This window comes from Nematolebias whitei, chromosome 1 (genome assembly GCF_014905685.2).
Source record: "Nematolebias whitei isolate Nwh7 chromosome 1, NemWhi1, whole genome shotgun sequence".
Lineage (NCBI taxonomy): Eukaryota > Metazoa > Chordata > Actinopteri > Cyprinodontiformes > Rivulidae > Nematolebias > Nematolebias whitei.
In genome coordinates this window covers 56,811,835-56,836,370 of record NC_056498.1, presented here as the reverse complement: position 1 = coordinate 56,836,370, position 24,536 = coordinate 56,811,835, and the positions used below count along the sequence as shown (strand labels likewise).

The following is a 24,536-nucleotide window of genomic DNA, read 5'->3' as shown; positions in this document are numbered from 1 at the left end:
TATATACGTTTTTCAGAGTTTTGTCCACACTGTTTGAAGCACCATCACCAAAAGTCAGACCACCATATTCCCTATCAAGCTGCACATTTCAGTGTATAATTTGCATGATTTTCTTTCAGAGCTGTAAATAAATTAAATAGCTGCACCCATGACATTATTTCATTTACAGAATAATAAAAATAATTCATTTTAATGCTTCATAAACGCACAGATTCAGTTGCCCTTTAAAGAATTTTGCTACTACGGTGGAATTTTTTTCTTTTCGGTTTGTAACGCTACACATTTGCACCCGTATAAAGCATGTAGCACATTTCTAACATTTTGTGTTTGTTACATGGAGCAAACATTTAAATGTGACGTCAACAGTTAAATGGGTTCCCACTATGAGAGCACAGGACAGATAAGATAAAACAATGGAGTGAGTTTTGCACTTGAACAGCCGAGAGCTTTTCTAATTAAAAATGAGCGGATTATGGCTATTATCTGTGAGCTGGGGTCATACATATATATATATGTGCATTATTTAATGGGGAAGGAGCTGCAGGGTAAGGATGGTGAAATCAATAATTTGATTAGAGAATTAAAGGGTTGATGATGGCACAGAGAGAAATTAGAGGGATACTCAAAACATCCTAATATACAATTTGGAAATACATGTTGCTAATTTCAACATATCTCAAAAAAATAGTGGTTCACAAAGATGAAAAGCAATATATTTGATATAAGAACTGAAAATGTAAAAAAGATAAACGTGATGCTTAAAGCTAAGGATTGTGCCCATACGTACTGTAGAGGTCTGTCTCATCGACAATCTCAGACTTGATGATCTCTTCAATGACGTCCTCCAGGGTGACGATGCCCATCATTTCATAGAAGGGGTCTCCGTCACCTTCACTGTTCACTCTCTGCACCACAGCCAGGTGAGACTTACCTGCATTTGTTAGAAAGAGCAAACAGTATTCAACATGTGTAGCCAAACAAACAAACTGCGATGCAAGGGATTCAGAGGCTGCTCTGCTTGTTAAATATAGCTCTGTGTTGTCAAGAAGAAAGTTGCGCTAAGAGATCATGAACATGTGGAAGGATCAAGCCCAGTGGAGTTTTAAATTACTTCACTGTCAGGATTGCCTTTGTGTGATTTCTCAGACGAGTCAGAAGTAGACACTGAGATTAATCTGGAGACATTTTGGCAGCTCCAGAGGCTCGACCGGCCTTACGTAAACCCTGAGATTACGCAATCGGTTTGAGGATGCCCGCATCTGCTGAATTAACTGGCCATGTTGCTGCCACCTCTGGAAACGCATGCACGCTTTACACGTCCGTGAGCAAACCTCCCACTCACTGCTCAGCACGACGAGCCTGCCAGATACGGTGACGCAGAACACCGACGGCATCTCTGCACCGAGTATAAAGCAAATGTGACAAGAAGTCAATGTTCCTACAAACCTTGAATGTCACAAAACCAAAACGGGGAAAACAGAATAGTAGCACCACAGAGAGCACAGCTATTTCTGTCCGTTTTGTCTCTACTCAAACACAGGACTTCACTTTAATATGTTTCTCTTAGCATTTAATCGCTTTAATCTTTTGCAGCAAATAAGTCTGTTTGGTGACCAACACGTTACCTAACCAAACTTATGCTGTCAGTTCAGCAGCTCTAACTACAGGAGCCAAGCTGATTATTTTTTTTTTTTTTTGGGGGGGGGGGGGGATCATTGCCAGAGGATCAAATGAAACAAATGCTTTAATCCAGTGGAACATCAAGAAGAAGAAAAAATCTGACTGACTGACAGGCAGCCGTCTCCACACATCCAACTGTGTCTGTGTGAGATTGGCTGAGACAGAATTTCAGCTCAGCTTCTTTCAGGTGAATGAAGGAGGATTTGCCCTTAGCTGCTGATGCACCCAGGCGCCGCATTACATCACTCGTGTTACATAATAATCTTGCAGAGCGAAACACACTCACACACTGCAGACACACATGCCCGCGGTGAAACTGGGTCCTGCGTGGATGCTCGTTTTATTGCAAGCGATTCTGCTCCAGCGGTTTCCCAGACTCCTGCAGACTATATTTAAACCCATGTGTTCTGACTCTGCATGAGTGGTCTATTTATGAGCGTCTGTGTTTTCTGCAGACAAAATGAAGCGCCTTACACTTTACATCTTTCTCACCAACTATGTCATGCTCGTTTTACAGACGGAAATGATCGGTCATGCGCAAATTCTGAGAAAATTAAGACAAATCTGATTCTGATTTGTTACAAATGAATGTTACTAAATGAACTGAGCTAGGCATCTTTCTCTAAACTGTTGCAGAAGTAACAAAATACAGTCATGTTTTACTTTATTTTTGTTGCAAATTTATAGACCATAAAGATAAATAGTTTCATCAACACTAACTTGTTTAATTTTTACTAGGGATGCACGATATTATCGGCATGGTATCGGTATCTTCCGATATTAGCAACAAAGTTAAATATCGGACATTGGTCATTCCATCAAAATAACTCACCGATACAAAAGATGCTATATATATATATATATATATATATATATATATATATATATATATATATATATAAAGGTATAGATATAGATATATAGATATAGATATATACAGTATATATAAAAGACACTGATTTGTATGACAGCCCAGTGACAAGGATGCCTGCAGTGCCTGCACAACATAATGACATCATGCGTGCCATTGAGTTTTGTGAAAATTTACAAATTTGCACTGTTCGAGTGTTGTCATTGTGTTAGACAGAATAAACATCATAAATAAATTTGACATTAAACATAATCCAAGTTGAAGTGTTCATTTTCAGCCCCTTTTGAGGCATCTGCATTTGGTAGCAGGCCAAATTGACAAAGACCGTGCAGAATAATGTAGTATTTTAATTCCACAGTAGAGAATGTAGTCTCTATAAGTAGATCTATGAAAAAAATCGGTATTGTATCGGTTATTTGCCAAATAAGTTTTAACATATCAGCATATCGGATATTGGCAAAAATCCAATATTGTGCATCCCTAATTTTTTTAATTCTTGCCATTTTCATTGTTGTCTAACGTTTAAGGTTCAAGGTTCTTTATTGTCATTCACAACACATGTGGTGCATGAGGTGGGATGAAATTGTATATTCAAGGTCCCAGTTAAACCCCAAAAATAGCAAAAATATAAAGCATAAAAAAGAAACAGCATACAATGATCTAAGATATCCATCCATTTTCTTTACCCGCTTATTCCATTTTGGGTCACGGGGGTCGCTGGTGCCCATGTCCAGCAATCACTGTGCGAGGGGCGGGGGACACCCTGGACGGGTCGCAAGTCCATCACAGGGCCACATAGAGACAAACGAGACAAACAACCATTCACTCTCTCACTCACACCTAAGGACAATTTAGAGTTACCAATCAGCCTAACATGCATGTTTTTGGACTGTGGGAGGAAACCGGAGTACCCGGAGAAAACCCACGCATGCACGGAGAGAACATGCAAACTCCACCCAGAAAGGCCCCTGGACCGGGGTTTGAACCAGGGACCTGCTCGCTGAGAGGCAGCAGCTCTACCAGTTGCGCCACCGTGCTGCCGATCTAAGATATATGTATGTAAAATAATAATAATGTAATCTAATACAGTGTAGTAAACAGCAGCCTGAACATGAGTCGGTTATGAGCAGATGGGTATGAATACAGCAGATTAAGGCAAAAAAAAATCAGCAGCATGGATAATCAGCAGCACAGATAAAGTCACAAATAGCCAATTACAGTGATTTTTCTGGTTAGGGATTTATGACTAACAGCTTCAGGGTATAAGCTGTTCCCAGTGGTTCTACACTTAATGCCCCTCAACCTCCTGACTGAGGGGAAAATGGGGTAAAAGTGTGTATGCTGGGTGAATGTGGTCCTTCATGATGCAGGTTTACCTGAAATGCCAATTTTTCCATGTGTTGCATCACGAGAAAAGAACAGAACCTACTTTTTAGGTGAGTGAGGTTAAAAATATATATTTATACGCTATGGGGTTTATTTTCCAGTATTTAGAACATTCTTTGTTATGTTCTTGTTTTTTTGTGTGTAATTATTTGGCATGTTCAAGTCTGCTGTTCACACTCAGTAAAAACTCACTATTTCTAATGTATGTACTCGGTCTCTTCAGTTTATTGCCAGGTCGTGGTGTCACTGTTTTCTTCAATGGCTCGCTCTCCTGATGTGGTTTGTATTTTGTTATTTTGCTGCCTCAACAGCTGTTAGTTTTACTTTGCATTGCTCTTTAGATTTCCTAACAAAGGGGCCGAGATGGTGTAGAGGTAGGGCAGTTGACTTGGGCCAGAAAGTTGTAGGTTCTATTCCCTGCCGTACCCACATGTCGTGATGTCCTTGAGCAAAACACCCAATCCCTAACTGCTCCCACGGCACTTACAGCTGCTCTCTGCTCCACCTGCGTGTAACTCACGTGTGATGGGTTAAATGCAGAGAATAATTTTGTCATTGTATGATGACAACACATAGCACTTATTTCAAAAATCAACGTTGCTGTAGTTGTTTTTAACGTCAATATAAAACTAAAGGTGTGTGACACTGACAGCTTTTAAAACGTCAAATGGCAGAGATTATGAAGTGGTTTGGCAGAATCTGATCCACTGCATGCACAAATAAAAGGAAATTATTTTAAATGATTGCACCGATTTCAACAAATACTGTTGTTTGAAGAGAAACTAAAATTTTAGCCAATATCAAACGGACATATTCAGCTAAATTAGCAGGGCTTAATCTATGTCAGAGCAATAAATCCTTGGTTATTATAGTATATAAAACAGCTGCAGTCAATAAGGAATAGACCCCGCTGGACTTTTGAAGGTCTATCTCCCACAGAATCTCCAGCAGATCATGTTAGTTGAGATGAAGTGCCTCCATGGATTTCTTTTGACCCACATTCATCATGTTTTCCTGGTCTTGTAGCTGCTTTTAGCTTTTGTTGCAGCTTTTGTCTGATGCTAAAGTGGATTTCAAAAGAGATGGGTAATGTGATCTACCCAACCAAAAAGAAAATATTCTTTATCACCCTAACAAATCTGCTGCTTGTGCGTTTTTAGGGCAATCTTTCTAAACGATGAAAAGGTTCCCCCAATATGACATCCATGGTTCTCTCAGACAATCATCAAATCCAGTTTGAAGTCACAGGAGCAGCAACGTTTTAAAAAAAAGTGATGTTTTGTTCCACAAACTATTTCGCTTTTATATGTTTGCGTTAGCTTGGGTGGGATCGTTCTTGAATTATGTGTGTTACGACTGTATGTTAAGATCCTATTTGAAATTCTTGCACAACAGTCGACTAATGCGGTTTTCATTTCTGTCTTTTATCTGATGACATTTCCACCGTGTGCTCGAACATCTCGCCCCTCTCAGCGAGGCTTCCAGCCGAGCTTCCTGATCAGCAGGAGCTGTTAATCCGTAAGAGCGAGCATGAGGGACAGGCAAAGGCTGCAGATGAATTTTTTATGGTTTCGCTTCACACTTGGTGACGACCTACAACTTCAAAGTCACAGTTGGTGGACAATTAAGTTAGCTCCAACAGTGAAGGGGAGAATCCTGACCTCACCTTTGGACCCGGAGTCTGAATACCACACAGACATCTGACTCGATAGAACGCAGGGGTCCAACTTCAAGCTGTGGCTCATTTCAGACCAAAATCGTCCTTCAGAATGATGAATTAGTTGCGGCAGTAAACTTTCTGGCAATCCTAATTCAGGTTTTATGCATCTGTATGAATTGAACTAATTAATTTGTCATGTAAGCCCAATACAAGCTGGACACCACAAACATTGAGCGTATGCGATCCTGACAGTGGAGCAGTGTAAACTGCTTTCTGCAAAGCATTGATTTCAAATCTTGTTAAGTGTTTTTATTAAGATTGAACCGAGCTCCCCAAGGGAGGCAACACACATTTGCTTGACAATGAACAGAAGTCATCTCTGTGTAAGACTGTAAGTGATGCTCAAATAAACGTGTGCCAAAGAGAAAGTTACCCCTTGTTCCCATTTTGGCGACATTACGATCTTGTTCAATTTCTTTGGACCTAATACAGAAAAGCAGGACTAAATGATTTTCCGTGCTTCCATGGGAAAATTGCTTCAGCATCTCATCACTTTAACGCTTAAGATAACTCCATTCTTGGTCGTCTCTAACCTCTGGCTGAACCAAACACACTGTGTGACACAGTATCCTGTTTCACATGTGGTGCTGTGGATCAAAGGGCTTCACTGACAGACCCACTTTAAACCATGAGCTGATCCAGACAGGGACTTCTGCACAGACAAGGATGCTTTCTTCAAAGGACTTTTAACACATGGAGGTGGCAAAAAAAAGTTGCCTACTCACTAATAATATGCACAAGTATAGAAGATGTCATCAGAACTCACCTCTCTTAAACTCCTCCAGCATCACATCCAGTTTGGTGTCGCTGAAGACGCAGTGCATGGGATGCTTGTAAAACTGAGTGATGGTTTTCAGCGGAGTGCAGTCGTCAGGATCCACGAAGGCCAGATCTTTGACGAACAGGATGTCCACGATGCTGGACCTGTCGTTCTCGTAGACCGGGATGCGCGTGAATCCGCTCTGCATTATGTCCGACATGGTGCAGAAGTCCAGCAGGGCGTCCGAGGAGAGCATGTAGCAGTCTGACAGCGGGGTGAGCACGTCCTCCACCGTCTTGGTCCTCAGCTCCAGGGCTCCCTGGATGATGTTGAGCTCCTCCTTGACCAGGTCGTGGTAAGGGTCTGTGACACGCAGCATGGCCATCAGCTTCTCCCTGGTGTAAAAGTTGCTGATTTCTTGGTGCAGCATGATGTCCAGAATCTTGGAGACGGGGTAGGCGATGGGGAGAAACACCAGCATCAGCAGGCGGGTGGCGCAGAGGGTCTTGGAGGCGATGGCGAGGTTGTGCCTGGACGCCACGGAATGAGGTAAGATCTCTCCAAAAAAGAATATCCCCAAAGTGCACGAGGCAGTCGAGAGGGCAGTCATTCCTAAAATCTGGCACATCCACACCACAAAGCAGGTGTTGGTGAGCACGTTGCCCAGCACCACCGTGCACAGGATGTAGTTTCCGTGTTTACGCACGGACTCGATTTTCCGCGCGTATTGCTGCTCCTTCTCCGTGCCACTGTTCTGCAGGGCCCGCAGCTCCACGGGGTCCAGAGCCAGCATGCTGATGTTCAGACCGCTGCAGAGAGCTGACAGCCCCAGCAGGAGCACAGACACACCCGCCTGCAGCCACACATCAGCCTCTGGAGGTCTCTCAACCACAGCCAGCCAGAAGTCTTTGGTGCTGAAGTGTTCCCATTTGACGCCGTCAAACGCGCACATGGAGTAGTATTTGATCACCTCATCTCTGCGCAGGTCTTTGGCGAGCAGCTCGACCAGAACTGAGTTGTGACTCGAGGCTGATTTAAAAGAGCCCAGCAGCTCGATGTCAGAGCTTCGGGAGCTCTCCTCCTCACACGGGTTCCTCTCCGCGTCTCTCTCACCGGGCTCCTCTATGAAGGCGATCCACGGGGCGCCAGGTGCGGCGCTAAGGTTCGGGCTGTTGGGATGTTCTGAAACTGGAGACGCGGAGTAGTAAACCCTCAGCATGAAGCGCGTCCCCTCGGTGGCTCTCAGGACGCCATCCTGCACGGACAGGTCTCCGTTCTGGGTGTCTTCTGGTCGGACACCGAGCAGCGCGGATGCGGGGAACGGCAGGGTGGAGAGGAGGAGGAGGAGGAGGAGGTGGAGGGAGAGCTGGCGCGGATGCGGGATGCAGCAGGGAGCATCCGCAGCCATCATGCTGAACGAACTGGGATGTGGGGGAGAAGTGGGTCACGTGGTGCGCGGATGGATGGAGCAGTTGGTTTGTTACAGAGAGAGAGGGAAACTCTGATAAAGAGGGGAGGCAGGGGGCAACTGAAATATAAATGACGAACTCTGACGTAGGTCCGACTTGCTTTCTGCCACTTTCTAAAAATAGAAGGCAGGAGATGCCCGCATGAATGATTAATATGATTCAGCACTTGGCTCGCAGTAAAAAAAAAATACCAGTCTGAGAGGAAAAAAAACCCACACAAACAAATAACTGTCTACTATCCAGTAAGAACTAAGCTTGTTTAAAAATAAAATAGTAATGTGTGTTTAGCCAACTCTTAATTTCTTATTTTGTCTTCCTTCCTGAGAGGCCAGGCTCGTTGCCTTCTACTGTGAACCACTAGATGGCAGTATTGTCCCTTTTTTTAGATTTACCTCGGTGTGAAAGGCAGGCAGGAAGTTTGGCTTTTAAAGACTATTAAACGGGGTAAAAAAAAATAAATATATATATATATATATATTATAACTATCATCTGTATCGAGAGTAGTTATTTTTCATGGTAAATTAAAATGTATTTTAAGTCCCCACATATTGAATGAACAATCAAATACAGTTTATATGAACTGAATTTCATTAACACTAAGAGCTAAAACAGAACCCACTGAGGGGTTTTGGTCAACCAATCAAACCGAAACGATAAATTATTATTATTATTATTATTATTAAAGCTGAGTTTGAATTGGAGGAGAGACACCACTCTCCTGCTGCTGCGCTTACAGAACATGACACTTCCTGTATTCACATCAGGTGTTTACACACAACTCGAATCCCGCTTCTAGTTTGCATCAAATACAATATAAATGAACAGATTTGCTAATAATAATAATAAGAAGAAGAAGAAAAACTTTAACACCAAACAAATTGAACATGAGCTGCTCATGAAGCTCTTTCATTGTTGCCTTTTGCATCAGTTCCGGTTATTGACCATTAAGTTTATTTATATTTTTTCAACGTTTCAAAAACGCATTTTTTTATTCCTTTGCGTTTGGCACAACCTGAAACGTGCTTTTGTTTCTTCTCTGTTTTATTCTTTTTCTTTCTTTTATGCTTTCTTGATTTGAAATGTTACAGCAGTTGTTTGAATGTGCTTTATAAATAAAGTGTTAGTCACGTGATTCCAGATGTTTTATAAGGGTCATATGTAATCTGTACCGAAAACATTCAAAACTACGATGTTTGCATTACAAGGATAAAAAAAATACACCTGGTTCCTGATTAAATACAAAACTTTAGAACAATATTAAGAAAAATCTATTTACCTGAGGAAAATAAACGTTTCTATTTTGAGAAGAAACTGTGAAATACATGTAATAAAATTAAGTTGTGCAGAATTTAGAAGTTCAACTTGAAAATGAAGTGAAAGTTCATTAAAACTCATGGTTTGTTTTACATTTTAAAGGATTAACAACAACAATCAAACAGTTTCTTCTGTTTGAACAAAGCTCCGTGACATTTTATTCAACAGTAAACAAAAGTGTATGATCTAGTATTTATTTATGGAGATTGATATTTAATCTGATATATTCCACAGTAATCTTGATGTTTCCTCAGGCTCGAGTTTCTTAAAAGTCTCCCTAAAGATTTTACAGCCAACCTCTTGAACTCTTATTTATGAGCAAACAAATAAAACAGAAATAAACTTATCAGAAAATAATTAAAAAAAATAAGTTAGCTTGATATTTATTCATATTTGGTCCATTTTGACACGAAGACTCAAGTTCTGTTTTCTGTCGGTCTGCAAGAAAACTTGCGCATGCATTCCAAAATACTCATCTTCAGTGTTGGATTGTTTTGTGCTTAGAAATATAATCTTGGCTTTTACATAAAAAATAAAATAAACACTTTCCTTTCTCTTCCAACCTGCTGTTTCCCTCTGTGAGGCAGCAGTGACCTTCAACCACCACCTCTCCTCACACCGACCCTCTCCGGATCAGAGTTTTGCGCAACGCGCTTTGGAGACGCGCTGCACTTTCTTTGCATGCGTGCAAAGCCACAGTGTAAAGAAAAAAAGAAAAAAAAACAACTATATAATAAACTTATTTATAGTTCCATCTGTAGAGCTTTGGGTCTAAAATTAGTTCTGGGTGTTGTAAGAAAAAAAAAGTCCATCTACAAATAAATCTCCAAATGGGAATTGAAGAAGAAGAAGAATATGATGAAGACATTAGAAGGTTAGAAATATTTTTATTCTTTCTTTTTATCACAGCTTGCAGATTCCGTATTTTTCTTTTCATTTTATTGTAAAGAAAATGTGCACAACCAAAAACATTTTCTAACTAATCTGATCTCAAGCTGAGCTGAGTTTTATTGACTCTTGCAGCCTCATTCATTTCAATTGAGTTTTTTTTTTTTAACTGAGCAAAATTAACGTGATAAATTCTAGATCAATATTCTCACCAAATAACATCATTAATATGTTTTTATATATCTTTGATGAACACCATGTTAACAAAATGACAGAATGCATAAAGACATGCAGGTCAGAAAATAATAACTTAATCACGCTGAGCAGACAAATTGATAATTTCACTTCATCGTTCCAGTTTTTAGGTTGAATATTTAATAATGTAAATATATAAGGGACTAATAAATGCCTCCACCGCCTGTTGGACTCACTTGCTCAGGCCATCTGCAAAAACAGATTTAGATCCATGCCTCAGAGATCCTTAGAGGGGCGGTGCTGTCTCTTCTCCCAGTGTCTGGATTTCGCAGTCGGGAGGGCTGGATCCTGGATCCGGGCGTGCGCAGCTCTTAAAATGACTCAGGGGGGCGGGGGGTGGTGGTCACGGGGGGGTTGAGGGAGGAAACTAGACAGGAAGAGTGATCCAGATCGATGAGACTAAAGTAAAGAACCCCATCTGGACTTTTCCCCCCTTCTTTAAGCCTTTAATCCTCATTACGCACACGGATCTCTCCATTTCCCCCAAACCGAGAAGATGCCCAAATCCTCACCGTGCGTACCCCCCCGGCCCTCCCTGTGGCTGGCATCTCTGATTGTTTTGGTGGTGCAATCAGTGCTCTCTTCTTCCTACTCTTCCCCCTCTTCGTACCAGAGACCTGCAGCTGGTGGGAAGCGGCCGGGCTTCATGGGGAGGACGCTGGTCCTGCTGGATGTCAACACCCGCAGTTCGATCCGAGTCCTCAACGACAACTTCCTCTCGCTGCAGTTGGACCCCTCAATCATCAAGGACGGCTGGCTGGACTTCCTGAGGTACCAAACAGCTCTCCATCAACATTTATCTGCACGAGCGTCCACCTCCTGTAAATGTTGAGTGTTTTTAGTCATTACGCACGCAGCCACGTTGCCTGAACTGTCATGGGGTGATCCGGCACGTTTCTTCCTCTACAAGAGAACTCAGAGCTGCGCGCTTTTATTTAAGCAAAACATAAGAACTCATTTAACAGGGTGCAAATGCAGTCATTTAAAACTTATTCATGAACCCATTACAGCACATTCACAATGAGCCCAAAGGGGGAACCCCCCCCCCCTGTGCTCATTAGTATAAGTTCCCTCACATCTTTATAAATCCAGTTTTATCTCTTTAATTATCAAATAATTTGTTTTATTTTGACGTATTTGTTGTTTAATGGCAAAAAAAAAAAAAAAAGTTTAAACTAAAGGAATGGCATCGCAGTGTTTAAGCGAATTTCAGCTTTTATTTTGGTGACATTTCTGTTCAGTTCATTAAAACTCATTGTAAACAATTTAATCAATAATCAACAGAAACACTGACAAAACCAGTGGCTTGTTCTGAATTGTAGATCCTGAATTTCATGATGCCAGAAAATTATTGTTAATGGTCAGTGGAGCAAATTGACAAACAGATGCATTTTTATGTTATTTTAACGTTTTAATTTTTTTTTCTTTTTTTTAATATTATTTTTCCACATCAATACCAATTTTTTTGTCGTCACAGTGCGGATTTTAAATATTCTGTTGTGATTATTCATTTGGAAATAATCAACAAACTGCATGAACTGGACCTTTAATAACACGTCAGTTAAGCGAGTCAGAAAATGCTGCAGATTTGGAAATATTTCTCCTAATTAATCCCGTTAATAATCAATCACTATCACTTTTTTAAACTGTAAACTATTTACATTTAAATATGAATTGTCTGAAGCAGCAGGAAGTCTGTTTCAAGTTTAAGAAGAATAAAACTGTTTTTATCTTGTGTGTTAATTCACAGTTCAAAGCTGCGGTTAATACCTTTTTATTGAGAGAGGATCCATTTTTTTAATTCTATGTAAAAAAATAAAGAGAACATGACATGCGTTTTGTTAAAAAAAAAATCCCATGGTGGCTTTAAAACACAAAAGAAAAGTTCAACTTGGTTGAAAGAACAAAAAGTCTGAATAAGAAGTCAAACAGAGCAGCTTCCAGGTGAAAACCTGTGACGTAATATTTCAGAAAGTGTCCCTTTTCTCTTCCTGTCCTGTGTCCGCAGCTCCAAGCGGCTCGTGACCCTGGCGCGCGGCCTGTCGCCAGCCTTTCTGCGTTTCGGCGGAAAGCGAACCGACTTCCTGCAGTTCAACAACCAGAAGAACCTCGCCAAGTTCAGAGGCCCCGGGCCCGACTACTACCTGAAGAACTACGAGGACGGTGATGAGACATGACACTTCTTACCTTCTCTCATGCTTCAGGCCCGCAGCTCGCGCGCTAACTTTTTTAAAGGAAGTAGCGCGTGGCGTTTGTTCCGTCCATGTAGCTGCTCCTCTGCGTCAGTGAGCTGCCAAAGCAAAAATAATAATAAAAAAAAGGAGCAGCCTGTTTTGTCTACGCTGTGTAAATTTTTTGGTTAAATGAATAAATAAATCCGTATTTAGTTGAGGCGTAAAAGCGAAGGAAACCTTGTGCGTGATGCGTTCATGGTCCTTTCATGACTAAAAAAAAAACGAAAACGGTTTTTTAACAAGTTCTCTCGAGCCTCACATTGTTTAGTTTTTATTTAAATAAGCTGTCATTTCTAAATTGTGGGAAAAAATGCCTAATTTAATTTAACTTGCACAGTAAGACATATTGCAGAGGGTTCCCAATTGCTGGTCCCAAGGACCAACACTGGTCCGTGGATGTTTGGAACCGGCCCCACAAAAATGTAAACAGAACAAAACAGGTATTTTATTTTGAAAAAAACACCACTTCCATCCTCTCCTGTTTCTTGCACTTTACTCAGTCAAAATTCATTTTCATGCATTCACAAAACTACAAGCTAATAATAATTAAAAAAAGAGTAAAAAAACCAAACTTCACTGGTTGGTCTTGTATGAAACTGGTCCATGCTGCAAAAAAAGTTTGGGACCCCTGGAGCCCTTGTGCAGTAATTTACAAAATAGCTTATACAGGAAATACAGTTATTAGAGACACGATTTGCTGCAGTTTGATCACATATGTATAGTTTTATTTGATGACATTTTAATGACACAACAGTAACAGTTGAGAAAAAGGCAGAAGTAAAATATTGTTTCATTTACTACAACTTTCCAAAAAAAAAAAAAAACTATCAGTTTCTTCTGTGCTGTTTTGCAGACATCGTGCGCAGCGACATCGCCCTGGACAAGCAGAAAGGCTGCAAAGTGGCCCACCACCCTGACATAATGCTGGAGCTGCAGAGGGAGAAGGCGGCCACCACGCAGCTCGTCCTGCTGAAAGAGCAGCTCTCCAACATCTACAGCAACATTACAATAACAGGTAGGAGACCAAACACACAGGCTGACTTGGTGTGGTTCGGACATGTTCTCTGGACTCTGTGGCTCACGCACACTCGTGCACAAACCAGTGTAAACCATCAGCTTTTCAGAATGACAAATGTAATTTCAGGAGAAGGAATGCAGGGATGGATAGTGGGGTGCAGCCGTGGAGGCTTGTAAACAGTGTGCAGACATTTTTTCTCATTATAGTTAAAGCAACCACGTCTGCAGAAGGAGCGTTGGAGTCCTGGTTCTGGGTGGGCTGCATTTTGTACCTGTGATTGACTGGAATGGAAACAGAGAGTTGCAGAAGAGAAGAGGCGCATTTAAAAGATGACGGTTTTTGAAAACATGGGCGTGGCTGTGAATTGTCAGAGATGATTTGTTAATAGTATTTTTGTGGGCTTTTGTAATGCTAATTACAAATTAAACCTTACCTGGTTGGGGAGGGGTGAATACAACAATGGATCCTCTTCATAAATAATAAGTTAAAATTTTTAGTCGCCCTTTTCTTTTTTTAAATCTTGTTTTTCTTGTCATCTCAAAGAATTGTGAGTGGGGAGTTTTTTTTTTCTTATTGTTTTATTTGGGCAGTATTCTTATTCCAAAACAGAGTCCCACCCTGAAAGCAAGTCTAAAACCCAAAGAGCTTGTGGAAAAGTAATTTCGAACATGAACGTGAGAAACTCCGACGTAGAGAATACATTGATTTAGTTCTGGGGAGCCAAAAATCATTCTTACAACGGCTTCCAATTAAAAGTCTAGACGCAGCAACGTCGTCAGCCCTCATGCGCTTCGGGTCCTGGAACGTGTGAAACATTCGGCCAAGTGTCTTTTAAAGACGCTGATAAATTACAGAAAACAAACACTCCAGATCTACCTCAAGTGAATTCATCACTCATATTGGGAGAGCGGAGCATATCTGTATTTCTTATGTATTCATATGGTTCTGCTTTTCTGGGACAAAGTGACTTTCTGTGTGTGGGATAAAGAGATACGAGCAGCATAGATCAGCGGTATATTTTCAAGTATTCTCCAGTGCAGCAGTCCAAACATAGCGTTGCATTTATCAAAGTAGGCAAATACAGTAAGAATTTAGGCCTGAATGTGTGAGGGGTCAGTTCACAAGTTCAGTGCAGGAGTTATGTACTGTAAGTACTACGAATGTTTTAAACCCGCCTTCAGGAATTTATACAAATCATTTTTTAATCAAGCATGAAGATATGTATGATAATGCGGTGGCAAGTTGGCCGTCATTTAAACAAAATTAAAAAGTTGCACTGTGTAATAAAAGTAATGATAATGTAAACATTGTCACTTTTAAAGCTATCAGCTCTCATAACAAGTCACAACCAAATTTCTTTAAATATATAACTGCTAAAATAAAATGTAAGGCTGTTTTGATGAATGGTTTTTGAGCTTTGGAAATGTCATTTAAAACAGCTGAGCCATCAAAATAATGCTTTTTTTAATTTCTCATTTTATAAAATAAAGCGGGTTTATTAAAATGGAAAAGGCAAAAAAACAAAACATAGTTTCCTTTTTACCACCAATATCTCTACAGTGACTTTTGTATAATTGTTTATTTTTGCTTTGGCCTGAATAATTGCACATGTATTTGAACGACAAAACTGTATCTGTAAACCAAATGCAAACGTGTATTCAAAAACTTTATTTTATAGCAGCCAAATAAATGAAACTGTTTGCAGCCTTTATTATTATTTTTGTCCTAATCTTTAATAACTGAGAACTAAAGCCGGCGATCTAAAAGCCGTCCAGAATAATCAACCAAGCAACAAAAAATGATGTTGTATGACCATCATCCTACCTTTTAACAAGTATAGTGCATAACTAAGGCACATTTTTTTAAATTAAACATGCAAATGCTAATATTGCTGTATCTAATGTTACTATAATTACACAATGTTGTATTTTTTTTTCTTCTTTATACTGTCATACAAATATTCTCTAATTTGTTTTCCTTTCTATCCTGTTGACCTACTCAGACCAACTCTATGTCTATATATATATATATATATATATATATATATATATATATATATATATATCTATTTGCAAGTAAAAAAAAGTTAATTGAAAATTGATGCTGTGTAAAGTTAAAGTGATGCACAAAAAATGCTATTTTTACCACGTGGATGGATCAGTAGAAGATTTTGTTTCCCATATGTTGGGATATCTTGACCAGGTCGTTAATGAAAATGAGAATTTGAGGTCAAATAAAATAAATAAACTAAATATGTTGAATCTTTGCTCATTAAGATGTACACATTGCGCTAAAAGGTACAACACAGTTGATTTTGAAAAGGTGCCGTAACTGTTTTTAGACTGTTTGGTACCAAAGAGTGTGACAAAACCATGAAAAAAATAATTTACTAAAACGCAACTCACGGTGAAATAATCTTATGGCTAATTTGCCTTTTTTAATTTTTAATTAAAGTTTTTTTAAGCAAATACTTAAAACTACAGATTTAGGAAATGCCAGGATATTTTTGATTGATGCCTGCAATAGTGCAACTGTTTTTTTTAATTGTTTTTATTCTTATTATTTTGCTTGGTGCTGAGGATTCACATTATTCCATTAGAGAAAACTAAATAAATGATGACACTGAAGAAGGATTAAATGTGTGAACATGTTTGACTTTAGCTCTCAGTATTATTCTGAGTTGAACTGAAAGCATGCGGCACGAACTAGAATCTGTGGAAAGACTTGTCATCTTTTCAGTGGAGGGAAACGGGTACAGAGGCACTTGGGATGTGTTTAAACAATCTGGGAACAATTAGTCAAGATTTGGTGTACGTGAGTGTGTGTGTGTGTGTAAAGGCAGGTGGTTAAAAGACCTTTAACAGTCTCGCTTCATCCTTTTCTACTCACCACTGTCTGACCTTTGACCCGGGCTTGTTAGAGCCATCAGTAATGGGGCCACTATGAGTTAGCATGTGCACACACATTCTGCAGGGGAATTAAGTTGAGAAATGAGCCCGGCCTCAAACAAGGTCATGGTCAGCGTCATTTCATGTCTTTCTGCAGAAATATTCATGCAGGATCAGATCGTGATTTCTTTTCTTTTGTCTACCCCTTCACTTTTATTTTTCCTCCTGATCCACAAATAAACCCACCTCCCTGCCTTCCTCTCCTATGTCTGCTATTAGATTAGTTTGTGTGTGATTGTGGCCTGTTGTAAATGAGGTAACACTTCTGATCTCAAGAATATATCTTTTTATTTTGTTATTTTTGCTAACTAAGGACAGTGGAGCCTCTCATCACCCACTTTATTTGGTACAATTAGCTATTACTGGGTTCAACTCCTTTTTTGCCTACAGATCTGCCTTTTTTTCTTCACGGCATAGATTGAACAAGTTGTTGAAAACAGTCCTCAGATTTTGGTTCATATTGACATGATGGCATCATGCTTTAGCTGCACGTCCATGATGTGAATCTTCCATTTCACCACATCCTAAAGGTAATTGATTGTACTGCAACCTGATGACTGTGGAGGCCACAGGAGTCCAGCGACTTGAGACTAATCGTACCAGGAATTATGTTTCCATTCTCTTATTGCCAGTTTTGGTGACTCTGTGTAAACTGTATCCTCAGTTTCCTGTGTTTAGCTGACAGGAGTGGTGCCCGGTGTGGTCTTCTGCTGCTGTGGTCCATCTGCTTCAAGGTTGGTCATGCTGTGCATTCAGAGGTGGTATTCTGCTCACCTTTATTGTAACAAGCGGTTATTTGAGCCACTGTTGCCTTTCCATTATCTCCAGTCATTTGACCCATTCTCTGATTTCTGACATTAACAAGACAATTTTGTCCACACAACTACTGTTCACTGGATGTTTTCTCTTTTTTAGACCATTTTCTTTTATCTCTAGAGATTATTGTGTATAAAAATCCCAGTTTCCCAGCATCCCAGCAGTTTCTGAAATACTCAGCGGCGCAGGCCATCTGGCACCAATAACCACACCACATTCAATGTCACGTAAAGCTCCTTTCTTCCTCATTCTGATGCTCCAGCTGAACTTCAGCAAGTTGTCTTGTCTACGTCACGCTTAAATGCATGGAGTTGTGGTCATGTGATTGGCTTTGATTGAGTTAACAAGGAGCTCAACAGGTGTACCTAATAAACAAGTAAATGAATGCAGATAAAATGGAAAAGCAAAACTAAAAGGTAGAATGTTATTAGTAGTATTAGTTAGATGTCAGATGTTTCATTTGAGCAACAGTAATTTGCTAATTATTTAAAGATATGTATATTTTAAGTGATTTACCTGAGTTTTTCTGCCACTGATGTAAACTTTTCTGTTCAACCAGGTATTCAAAAAGTTTCTGAGCGCAACATCATTGAAATATGTGATGGATTTGGGAATAAAAGTGAGGGACACAGTGGTAAAACTGAGACATGTTTTCGCTTTAGAAAGTTTCTATAAGTAGCCAAACTGAGAGAAAATCAGATTATCAGTGGACAGAGCAGAAATACAAGGATTTTTATTGTCATTCACATCACATGTGGTACATGAGGTGGAACGAAACAATGTACATCGAGTCCCAGTTACATCCAACAAAAATACAAATTGCAAAGAAAAAACCTTAGTATTATCCGAGTCATGAACTAAGAATATGCTACATTCACTAAACTAAGAATACACTAAACACTAATGGTACAAAAAAAAACAATGCGCCAAGACAACAGCAGCACAAACATGAGTCCGTATGAGCAGATGAGGACTAATGAACACAACATGAAATAATCAGCATCATGGCTAGTCAGCAGCACATATCAACAACCAAGTGGCATTACAGCGACTTTCACAGTTTTTTTTTTTATTTTCACAGTAATTTTCACAGTGATTTTTCCTGTTTAGAGATGCATGAGTCTAACAGCCTCAGGGTAGAAGCTGTTCCTTAGCCTGATGGTTCTTCACTTAATGCCCCTCAGCCTTCTGCCTGAGGGGAGCAGGACAAAAAGTGTGTGCTGGACAAGTGGGGTCCTTCATGATGCAATCCCAGATACGGAAACAAACTGTTGAAGATACATTAATCCTAAAATGTCATGACACAAAGGGTGAAAGACTGTTTAAATTGAGCAAGACTGGTGTATTATTTCAGTGCATTATTAGTTATATGACAAGATTTGGCATCCCAAGAGTCTAGAAATATGAGCTCTTTAACAACTTTTACCAAAATCTCACTCAGCTGGTTTATTTTACAGGCTTCACAAAATCCGTCCGTCCGAATGAGAGGTGGGTCACAATCTGGACAGGTCTTCAGTCCATCACTGGGACAAATGGAGACAAATGAGACAACCATTCACACTCTCGCCTAGGGACAATTTAGAATTTGCGTCTCAAAATTTACCAACAATCAGCATCCATTATCTGCACTTATCGGCCCCCTGTCACCTAAAAATGACAATGTATATACTTTGGCTGCATGGTGGCTCAGTTGGTTGAGCTGTTGCCTTTCAGTGAGAAGACTGCCGGATCGATTCCTGGCCCTGGGCCTTTCTGGGTGGAGTTTGCATGTTTTCTCTGTGCATGCGAGAGTTTTCTCCCAAGTACTCCATTTTCCTCTAATAGACCAAAAACATGCATGTTAGGCTGATTGGTAACTCTGGAGAGTCCCTAGTGAGAGTTTGAATTTTTTTTTTTTTTTTTTTTTGTTGTCTTGTTTGTCTCTGTGTCTCTGTAATGGACTGGAGACGTGTAGTGACCTCCACTTCTCATATAGTAACTACTGGATATGGGCACAAGTGACCCCCCGTGACCCAGAAAGGAAGAAGCAGGTAATGGATAATGGATGAATGGATGGATGGATTGATGTATACTTACGAAGTAGGACATGGGTAAGACACCAGCAAAGGGTTTGCAACTCTACATTTATTTGGTTTGTAATGCAAATAAAAATGTTTTGTTTAAGGTCAGGAGTTTGAAAAATGCAAGGCAGCCTGAGCGTATTATATTATTACAGCCAAAGGCAGCATATAGGTATGAAAGTTGGGTACATTATGTATGTAAGGTATCCAAATTTTACATTTTTTCCACTTTTTTGAAAATTTTAAACCAAAAAGACTGAAATGAGAGAAAATGTTATTGTCAGAATTCTTTAAAAAGGGTTAATCTGTACCGCTATGCTGTTTGATGCTACTCAAAGCAACATAGTGGGAGAATTAGTAGTTAACATAATCATTTACATGATTTATTTACATTTGCATAATTTATTTGAATGTAAACTTGTGTTTTAAAACTTTAGACGGATTGGGCCTTTTTTGTGGTCCAGTGAGTATAGTGTCACCAGGTGATAGTTTAGTAAATTGCTTTTGATGTTTAATCGGTGACCTAGTCACCCTTCTAGATTATGCTTTTGAAAGCTTTAAATGAATATTAAATCAAATGTTGAGTTAGATTTATGGTCAAGAAGTTGGTCTGAAGCCTGATGTGATGTTTCAGCTTCCTTGCGTTCGTTATTCTCTAGTCTGATGTCACTCCTGCAGTATCACATGGCAGGAATGTTTACAGTGTTCAGTGGTTAGCGTAAAGTAAACCATGATGTGGAGAAGATCATACGTGAGCTTTCTGTCTTTAAACCAATAAAAAGGGGTACTATTCATTTTAAGAATCTAGAGGTATAAGAAAAGTGACAAAAGATACGCACAAAACAGTGAAACATTTCTATCCGACTCCTAGAAATCTTTTTATACTTTTATTTAAAGGAGTTAATGCTTGGTGCAATCTTGTCTCCGGGTTTTCTGGGGGTCTTTCAAGATGTTTCTTAGGACTCTGGATGCTTTTTTAAAATAATTTTCTGTCCATCATGATAACATATTGTGCAGTCCACTTAAAAAAAGGGAAGGACAATAGAAGTGTCAGACCATGTCAGAAGTGTCAAATAAAAAATAAAAATAAAAACTATCAACAGCAGATGAACAGAGCCTGAACGTTTTAAGAAATATGAAAACAGCTCAGCGTACATCTGATACCCAACCCAAGAGATGAGCGACTAAAATATAATATGTGTCAAACTCTATTTTTCTGATTAAGTTAATGGAATCTTTCAGATTCCATTAAATAAATAGTCTTTGTGACAATTTGTTAATGACAATGTGCCAAAGATTCAGTTTTAATTTGTTTTGTTTTTCCTGAGTTGTCATTGGTTTTCATCCATCAGATTTAGGAGCCTTTAGATCAGAGTTAAGTTACTAAACACAACCTGAGTATGACGCACCCGATGTCTAAAGAAAAACTTAGACAGCCCTTCAGAAAGTCTGAAAAACTATCAAACAAGGTCTCTTCAAGAGAATACAAGAAAGTCTGACTCCTTCGAATCAAAACAGAAATAAATGAGGAATAACTTAAGACTTTTACACATTAATATTATATTTTACAAGGCCTGAAATGGGAATAAAATGGCAAGAAATACTGACATGTCATATAAAGTAGGATTATGTTTAGTGGGTTAGTTACCTAATCTGTTAGGCATCATTAGAATCCTCTAATAATCCCACCTAGATCACCATGGTTTTCTCATGCTTAAAGGATTATTATGTTTGGCTGTTTTTCATGTACAGTAGTCGCTCGTTTATTGCGAGGGGAAGCCCTTCGATAAGTGAAAAACCACAACACAAATAGTAAGTAGTAGTTTATTTTAGTATTTATATTATAGGACGGTGTGATGTGTATGGTGAAAAATATATGTACACCTGACACCGCCCTATAAGTCACATCAGTCCAAATATGTCTAATAAAGTGGAAAAATCCATAAATATGTCGCTTCGCCGTATACGTTGCAACTATTATGCATCACCGTTGACAACCCGGAAATGTGGGCCAGTGTTGTGCCAAAAATCGATGGGCTGCCAAATGGCGACTGTGGGAGAGTGTACAGGAGGACTTTTAACAAGAATTTCACAAGATAAACACCTAAAAACTTTTATCCGTTTGCTCGAAATTATAGTAAATGTGTGCCTCAATCTTAACTTTTCCGTAATAAATTCACTTTGATGGTCAAATCAGCTGCATTTCAGAACCAGATTTGCAGAAGTGGGCACGCGCAGTGGGATGAGCCTCTGCATTTCTTGGAAATTTAACAAGATATACACCTAAAAACAATTATTTGTTTGCTCGAAATTATAGTAAAAGTGTGTCTCAGTCTACCATTCTCTTAATAAATGCACCTCAACTGTCAAATCAACTGCATTTTCAAAAGCCGATACGCATGTGCAGAGGGCGACTCGGTCCGTTTCTTGGAAATTTAACAAGATAACCACCTAAAAACAATTATTTTTTAGCTCGACTTTATAGTAAAGGTGTCTCAGTTGAACTTTTACTTAATGAATGCACTTTGATGGTCAAATCAGCTGCGTTTTGCTGGGGTGGCGCAGCGAAATTAAGCTGATTTGGTGGCTCCAGGCAGGCTAAGGTGGCAGAGAATGTCAAGCCGATTGTGTCATTAATAGCCTCTTTAACCTATTACATGATACAACAGCATGCCTTACTACTTGAGTGCCATCTAGTGGCTGAAAATGGTAGTGTTCAATTTTTTTTAAGTCAGAATGAATGAAAACTGTCTTATCGTCCAAAAATTGGTTTATGAATATGGGGAAAAAAATCCATAAATATGTCGTTTTGGCTTATAAGTCACAGGGCATTCAAATTATGAAAAAAAAACTGTGACATATAGGCTGAAAAATACCATATATACTGGTATATATATTAAGGTGTTTTTAAAACCCTTCCCACATTCTTGCAATATTCTAAACAATATTTCTAAACTCTAAACGCTCTAAAAGAGCACAGAATATCATGATTTCAGCTTTCTGCCTCCGGCTGCGCTCTGCCAGTGCTCTCGGCCACACCCACTTCTCCGCTTCTCCGGGATATGACACGCTGCAGTAGGAAGCCTCTCCTACAGCCCACACCTGCATTATTTATCAGGTGCTAAATTATTTTAAATAATTTATTTTAAATAAAAATTCCATGCCGATCGTGCGACTCACCCATCAATCAGCCAATGTGTGTCATGTCCAAGCTTACTTGGAAAAACCGCGATAGAGCGAGTCCGCGACAAACGAACCGCGACGTAGCGAAGGACTACTGTACATCTTGTTTCCTTCATTTGCAACACTGACAGATTCTGATGTCATACTTGGATTTTAATTGCAAATCTTTGAAATAATGCATAACAAAATATGCTGGGAACACCCAAGGTTTGCAGCCAGGTATTTCAGTAAATAAGCACGTTGTTGATTAGATAATCATTTTTCTACTCCGTTCGTCCCGTCTTGTCGAATGAGTTGCAGATTTGTGCACACATTTGAACCTCAAACACACCTCATCCATATGCAAACATCAATACTTTACAGCTGCTTTGGCTTGATTGTCGCATTAGAGTTTCAGTGTGAAGAATTATGCTCTGCCAGAAATACAGAAATGGAAAATACCGAGAGGAGTTTCTTTTCCTGATGCAAAGCACAATGACGAACTTGAGAGGACATACCGGAAGACAGAAGAACAAAAATCTGGAGACTAACATTAGAAGCAAGCGCAAAGCAGGGATTTTCTCTAAACATCTGTGAAGGGCTTGGAAATGTTTTCATCAGAGCAAACTGGCACAGCTGTCCACGGGGTGCTTCTAGTTAAAACTTTGTGTTTGGACTCGCTTGGAAAATAAAAACATATTTATTTCAGCAGCAGGGAACATGTGCCATCTTTCTCATTAGTTCTGCTATAGGATTCCTCCCACTCTGTTGTAAAGATTGAAGTACTTTTTGCCTGCCTTTTCTCCGTGTTCAGATTCGATGCACACAACGTGCGATAAATTCAGTTCATGAGCTTGAAGCTGCATTAGATAGGACGCCGTGTGTTTCCAGGTTGTTGCTTAATACAGATTTATGTGCATGTTTTCTGCCAAGTTTCACACCACGGTGCTGCCGGTTGCTATGTCGGCAGGAAAATGAATATAATCTGCTGCGATTTGTTGACATTCACAGAGCTGTAAATGGTTTTGAGCGCCCATTGTGGACTTTTGACAGGCTGCGGTAACATATAGGACATTAAACGTTGTCTGTACTCTTTTAGCACGTTGCAGATTGCTTTATTTTTCTATTTGGAGAGGAGGAGCTGGGACTGTTTTGTTGCTCTGCCAGAAGCGAGTCAGAAGTGCAGCGCTGTTATACAGAAACATGAATTTTTGGAACATAATCAAATAAATAGAGGGATCTAAAGCAGCGGTTCCAGACAATGAGCTGTTAAACAGTCTTGCACGCACAGTTAGGTGAAACAAAATATATTTTCTTTCTAAGTATGTAAATTATGCACAGCTGTCCAAAATGTGTTCAGGTACCAAAATGAAAAAGTAACACACACACACACACACACACACACACAAAAGCTGTTCAAAGAAAAACTATTGTGTGGATAATCTTTTGTCTTCAGTTTGTATGTAAGAAACTCAACTGACAAACATTTTCAAAACATTTACAAGCTGACATTTTAATGCAAAGCTCCAAATTAGCTTTAAGCCATAATTTGAATTCAATTCAATTTAATTCAGGTCATCCATTCAGTATCTGTACCCTGTTCTTTTTTGGGTCACGGGAGTCACTGGTGCCCATGTCCAGTTGTCATTGTGCGAGAAGCAGGGGACACCCTGGACGGGTCGCAAGTTCATCACAGGGACACAAAGAGACAAACGAGACAAACAACCATTCACTCGCTCACTCACACTTGGGGACAATTTAGAGTTACCAATCAGCCTAACATGCATGTTTTTAGTCAGTGGGAGGAAACTGGAGTACCCAGAGAAAATCCATGCAAGTACGGAGAGAACATGCAAACTCCACCCAGAAAGGCCCCGGACCACAATTTAAACCAGGACAACCTGCTCGCTGAGAGGCAGCAGCTCTACCAACTGCGCCACCGTGCTGCCCATAA

General features: G+C 39.6%; 2 protein-coding genes across 2 annotated transcripts in view; one reads left to right on the top strand and one right to left on the bottom strand.

Moving 5' to 3' along the window:
- LOC119428521 (metal transporter CNNM4) overlaps positions 1-7,835 on the bottom strand; it is a 75,411-nt gene extending 67,576 nt beyond the window's left edge. Inside the window, exons 1-2 of the mRNA XM_037696238.1 lie at positions 6,424-7,835; positions 788-931 (exon numbers count right to left, since the gene is read on the bottom strand). Of these exons, the coding sequence (XP_037552166.1) occupies positions 788-931; positions 6,424-7,828 (1,549 nt within the window). The 5' untranslated portion in view covers positions 7,829-7,835. The remainder of the gene's footprint in view (positions 1-787; positions 932-6,423) is intronic.
- Positions 7,836-10,805: 2,970 nt separating this feature from the next.
- hpse2 (heparanase 2) overlaps positions 10,806-24,536 on the top strand; it is a 77,794-nt gene continuing 64,063 nt past the window's right edge. Inside the window, exons 1-3 of the mRNA XM_037685593.1 lie at positions 10,806-11,115; positions 12,353-12,507; positions 13,432-13,593. Coding sequence (XP_037541521.1) covers positions 10,841-11,115; positions 12,353-12,507; positions 13,432-13,593 — 592 coding nt within the window. The 5' untranslated portion in view covers positions 10,806-10,840. The remainder of the gene's footprint in view (positions 11,116-12,352; positions 12,508-13,431; positions 13,594-24,536) is intronic.